Here is a 1,035-nt window from a genome sequence, read left to right on the forward strand (position 1 = left end):
AGCAATTATGAATTTTATTAAATTTCATACTAACATTTTTTTTTAATAGTTAGTACAATAACATAGAAGCATACGAGAGACATTCACGTTTAGAGTCAAAGACGTTATGTATTCTATTTTCAAAGTGACTGGACATAAATTACCATCTATTAACACTCAGGCTAGTCTGTCAATGATTCAGGAATGGAAGAGTAAGGCGGTGGTGAAAAGATGTTACAATAACCTATTTAAAAAGGTTAAAGATTAGAAACTTACGACATATATGTCACTGATAATTGATAAGTTGCGAAAAGAAAATAAAAATCCCTCAAAAACACAAATAGCGTATGCGATTAGCATATGTGAAACGTACTTAAATCCTAATAATCAAAACATTCAAATGAGTGAAAGTATAATGAAGTCAAAGATAATCAACAACTTAGTAAGTTTTTAATTTACAATTTGCAAAATGTGAATTATTTGAATTACAGTTTATTTATTTATTTATTGATTTTTAGCAAAAGTTGAAAAATAGGGATAAATTTACACATTCAGACGACGATTCTCATGATGGTAATGATGTAAATGATGGTGGTGATGAAGCAGTTGACAATAGAGCAGGTGCGGCTGATGATAGTGTGACTAACGATGGTAGGCCTAACGATGATGCGGCTAACGATGGTACGGCCAATGATGGTGCGGCCAACAATAGCATAGCTGACGATGATATACTTTCTATTGACTCTTATAACACAGAGGAGGAAGGTCGATATGTAAATAGTTTATTAGAAAATTATGGGTTGCATAGGAAATAAATATTATTTTTTATATATATCACACGTAGTAGCATTTTTTTTACCATAATAATATAGTTTTAATAAATAAAATGGTTATTAATTCTTAACAACAGGCGTAATGACATAAATAAATCGTGGCTGAAATTTGTGTTCAATTTGTGTTCAATTTGTGTTGATAATTCTGGTAAAAATTTGTTAATTTTGGCCAAATTTCGTTAAATTTGTTAAATTTGTATTGAATTTGTGTTGATAATTTTTA

General features: G+C 29.5%; 1 protein-coding gene across 1 annotated transcript; it reads left to right on the forward strand.

The window, feature by feature from the left end:
* Positions 1 to 106: 106 nt before the first annotated feature.
* OCT59_029695 (uncharacterized protein) lies at positions 107 to 794 on the forward strand (the record flags this gene model as incomplete). Its single annotated transcript, XM_066145656.1, has 3 exons — positions 107 to 191; positions 324 to 421; positions 498 to 794. 3 exons carry the CDS (start codon positions 107 to 109, stop codon positions 792 to 794), a joined length of 480 nt encoding a protein of 159 aa, XP_065994831.1.
* Between the last annotated feature and the right edge of the window lie 241 nt (positions 795 to 1,035).

The sequence above is a fragment of the Rhizophagus irregularis genome, chromosome 9 (genome assembly GCF_026210795.1).
Source record: "Rhizophagus irregularis chromosome 9, complete sequence".
Lineage (NCBI taxonomy): Eukaryota > Fungi > Glomeromycota > Glomeromycetes > Glomerales > Glomeraceae > Rhizophagus > Rhizophagus irregularis.